General features: G+C 44.8%; 2 protein-coding genes across 2 annotated transcripts; one reads left to right on the top strand and one right to left on the bottom strand.

The window, feature by feature from the left end:
* Positions 1–3,125, top strand: PHALS_11665 (uncharacterized protein; the record flags this gene model as incomplete). The annotated part of the gene is made up of 2 exons (XM_024727065.1): positions 1–514; positions 580–3,125. 2 exons carry the CDS (start codon positions 1–3, stop codon positions 3,123–3,125), a joined length of 3,060 nt encoding a protein of 1,019 aa, XP_024577679.1.
* Positions 3,126–3,409: 284 nt separating this feature from the next.
* Positions 3,410–3,918, bottom strand: PHALS_11664 (transcription elongation factor spt4; the record flags this gene model as incomplete). The annotated part of the gene is made up of 3 exons (XM_024727064.1): positions 3,410–3,516; positions 3,576–3,631; positions 3,701–3,918. 3 exons carry the CDS (start codon positions 3,916–3,918, stop codon positions 3,410–3,412), a joined length of 381 nt encoding a protein of 126 aa, XP_024577678.1.
* Between the last annotated feature and the right edge of the window lie 591 nt (positions 3,919–4,509).

The raw sequence follows: 4,509 nt of genomic DNA, 5'->3' as shown, positions 1-4,509 counted from the left end.
ATGCGTTGTTGGTATTGTGCACACGCAAGTCTGTCGCGAAATGCGGAGCTGCGCACCCGAGCTACACCTTTCAGCTGCACTACCGAGTGCGCCCGTACTTCTCAAGGCCAGGCTATTGTTAACATTTCTCCATCTTCTCAAACACCAAGCGTTGATGTTGATGCTGCATCTACCATGTGGCTTCAAGTGACACACCAGGACGCAGCGATAGGCGTAGCGGAAAGAATTTATGTGCTGACCACGCTCCCCCATAACACACCCCTGGTTTTACCTTGGGTACCGAAGGTGCTTTCTAGCTGCTGCAAGTTGACAAATTCATCCGCGACGCTATGTGACGGTCATCAGAAGTTAGCGCAGTGCTTAGGCCCGGTGGAAGCTGTCAAATTTTTCTACCGCATAGTGGAAGTGAAAAAAAATAGCTACCAACTATTCCAACCAGTGCACCAAAGTCTATGGGTCAATAAGAAGGACTTGCACTCTCTGTGTACTTGGCTGAAGCATGTTAAGTGCAGTAGTACGTGCTGTGAGTGGGATGGCCAGACACTAAGAGCTGATACACTTTATCTCATGTATGCACAGACCCGCATGCTTGTTATAAATTATGTGATCAACTGCCAGATTACACGTTGAATAAGGCGCGGACTGTTGGACTATTGAATCGAGAAGGGACGGTGGCCAACATGCGAGGAGGAAGTTGGCTGCGGATTGTTGATTGCAAAGCTGAAAGGGCACGGATGATGTGCCGAATAGATAATTTCGCATTTCTTCAAATATGGCCCACTAAGTGCTCTATCTCTGTGGGCAATCGTAGCGTAGCTGAAGTCATTTTCGGAGAAAACGACGAGAGTTGTAAGATGTTCACGTTTGTATTTATATTTGCCAACGCGTTTGGATCAAATCACGCTGTTCACGAAAAAGTGGTTGAGCAAATTGACCATGTGCGGAATGATCGATGTCAACTCGTACCTTTCGAAGAGCATGTGGACAAGAGTACTCTGTCCAACCAATACAACCTTTGTCTCGCAAATAATGTAGCATGCAGCCTAGGAGTGGACAGTAAGCCTCTTAATGTCGATCACGGACTCAATTTTCTGGCCATAAATGAAGTATCGGATCAAAGTGCTGGCGAAGTCGACTGTGAGCCCAAAGCGGTAGACATGGAGGCTGTGCTTATGCGAGATGAGGACAAACTACATTTTTGTGTACATTTGACCGAAAAAGCGCAGACCGGTGGCAGTGACATACTTGTAAACGCTGGAGACAAAGCTGATGTGCTTAATAGCGATAGAGCTTATTCTGTCTGTGTTCGAGCTGGAGATCTCAAGTCAAATGGTGACTACTTAGGTCACTCACACGTTTGGAACGATCGATGTCACGATAAACGTATCGAAGAGTATGCTGCCATATATGCATTATCTTGCGATGACCACCTTGGCACAGAGAATGGTGTAAAAACTAACGCGGAAGTGAAGACTGAGCCCGTTGACGTTGATAAACTGCGGAACAACTGGCTATCTCGTTCAGCTGTGAAGGCAGCATCAAGTGAAGGAGTTGACAATGTTGACTGTGACCATAAAACGGTGAACATAAAGGCTGTGTTTATGCGAGAAGAGGACACATTACGTTTGTGTACACAAGCTATCAAAAAAGCGCCGATCGGTGGCAGTGGCATATATGCTAACGCTGGAGAAAAAGCTGATGTGCTCCATACCAATTGTGCTTATTCTGACTATGTTCAAGCTGTAGATTCTCAGTCAAGTGATGACTCCTCAGGCCACTCTCTAGCTAAAAACATGGCGGTAGGTCTAAACATCTACGTTTGGAACGATCAATGTCACGATATACAAACAGAAGAATATACTGCCATAAATGCCCTATCCTTTGATGACCACCTTGGCACAGCGGATGTTGTAAGAGACAACGAAGAAACCGCTGACGTTGATAACCTATGGGACAATCGAATCATCAGTCCAATTTTGCCCACGGAAAGGGTTGGCAATATCAGCTGTGGTCTCAATGAAGTTGGCATGAATGATATGCTCTTGAGAGAAGAAGACAAAGTCATTTTTGGTGTATACACGCCAGAGTTATCACAGATCAAAAGAATCGATAAATGTTTAGATGCTGAGGTTATTGACGTCGTTGGTCGGGAAGGTCCGGCGAACTTTTGTGATAGAGCTGATTCGATCTGTCTACGTGAGCGAGATACAGTATCACCAGTGTCAATCACTGAATCGTCAGGTCATTCGTGTGGTGTTAATTGTTGCGCCGATTGGAAAGCAGAACTAAGTATAGAGACCGAAGCTAGTGACATTGCTGTTCTTAGTAGCCTGGATGACACATTTGATTCTGTCGACGAACTCATATTAAATGAAGAAGCGGGCAAATGTGAAGTCGCTAATACTAAAACACGCAGGCTTAATACGTGCAGTATTAATGACTGCGGATCACACTGCTTGCCAGTAAAAGTGAAGCCTGGTGGCAGCGAGGCACCTCGTGCAGAGTTTCAATTTTATAAGTTAGGTGTTGTCGAATATTGTGTGCGGAAGCGAGCTCAATATCCACCACATGATACATTGTCTCAGGCACTATTCAGCGCAGATCAAGATAATGCAGATCTCGTTTTTGAAGCTCTATTGAGCGACGATCCTCTCTCCGATGAATGGCTTCACGACGTCGTGTCAAAAAATGATTTAGATAAAACAAGTGAGTCAAGTGAGATACTGGCACAAATTCGCGCAAGCAACGACACATATACATTGATCATGGACGATAAAGCGCCGGAAGCAATTTTGGAATCAAGCCTACACGACGACGAAGTCGGATATTATGATCTAGTCAGCTCATTTGAGTACCCAGTTCCTAGACGTAGGCATGGCAATATCTACATCGGACAGGTGTCCCCACCATCGAGTCCACGCTATTTCCAATTTGCGGGTACGAAAGATCACTTTGGATATTATGTGAAAGCTCGCGCGCGTCCCCAATCGTTCGTATCGATGTCTATGCCAGCAGTATCTTCAGGGCAAGCTCAACAAAAGACTACATTATCCTCAAGCGGTATCGCAAAGCCTGCGAGTGCGTTGACCCGTCCACGGTCATTTGTTCGTAGCCACGTTATGTGAGACTTGACTAGATGGCATCTCCATCGTTTGACCTGCAGCTGAATGCCCTCCCCACTTTGATCAAATTTCTAGTCGGCAAAATCAACCATTATCAGCGGATACAAGTGCTAACGCCGCGATTGGAGCGGTTATTAAAGCAATAAATGTTTAATGTATCCTGCTATTTACGGCAAAGCGATTGTTGCTTGTCTTATGCTGATGATATCTCTTGATAAGGCGTATATTATAGTCAGATGTATAGGTAGTTGATTTGCATTAAAATAGGGAGGCGAACGCAACACATCTTAGTTCTGCACGCGGTACGGGATGTTCCTGTCTTCAAGAAAGCGCTTAATAGAGTCAGGTAATTCCCCCGAAACTGATACGGCATATATTCCTGGAATCGAGCGGACTGCACACAACAAAAGTCAGCAAATTTTTTAATATTTACGTGACTATAACGCGACGCACCGATGCGTTGCCATTTGGCAACCCAGCTCTCCTTGGGCTGCATCATCGCAATCATGCTAGTATTAATAATACACCAGCATATGTCGTTATAATCTTTATCTATACAAGATAGAAAATTTGAGTACCCTTCGAAGTAGGCAGACGTGCACTCGGCCACCCGCTGACGATTGTCAGCCATCTGCAAGAATGCACAATTTTCGCAGCCCGTATCATAGAACTGCGTAAAAGTCTTCACTAGAGAGCATGTCATGCAGGCACGGAGTTCCCGGAAGGTGTTGGGAATGTCAGCGTGTTGAAAGCTCTCATCCAACTCCTCGTCTTCCTCGTCCCGCATTCGATTCATCACTCGTAACAGATTTTTTTGTCCACAGAAAGTTAGATAAGTGTAAAAGGATTTATTTTATTTATTAATGAAGCATGTGCATTAATTGTACTCAAAATAACGATATCACACTTATCAGTCCAAACATAACCAATATAAGGAAACTCGAGTTGTCAAGTTGGATCTTAATCTCCGAAAACCGTTTTTCGTTCATATCTAAAAAGCATAGGATCGGGGTTTACTGCACACAGCTTCAAACATATTTCAGACAGTTGGCTGTAACGCGCCCGAAGCTGTTTCCCCCTACCTGAAAATCAGGTCTAAGGGCGAACACAATATTTTCAAATGTTTCATTACTTACCTTCCTTTCGAGTCTATCTTGCATTTTGATAGTCTCAAATAGTTAGCCCTCTCGAAATACATTTCATGTTATAAAGGGCATATGTTATACTTAGTAGTTAATAGCGAGTGGAGTAGAAACAATTCTGGAATCTTTTCTGGCTCCGATGGCAAGTAGGTACGGCGACGAGTTTCGTGGACGCGGTCGAGACCGTAGTAGGGACCGTGGTTATGGTGGAGCGGGAGGTGATAGGGGGTACGGAGCTCGATCAG

The sequence above is a fragment of the Plasmopara halstedii genome, assembly GCF_900000015.1.
Source record: "Plasmopara halstedii genome assembly, contig: Scaffold_555, whole genome shotgun sequence".
In the NCBI taxonomy this organism is placed as follows: Eukaryota; Oomycota; class Peronosporomycetes; order Peronosporales; family Peronosporaceae; genus Plasmopara; species Plasmopara halstedii.
The sequence above is the reverse complement of the archived record's forward strand: the minus strand, read 5'-3'. Positions and strand labels throughout refer to the sequence as shown.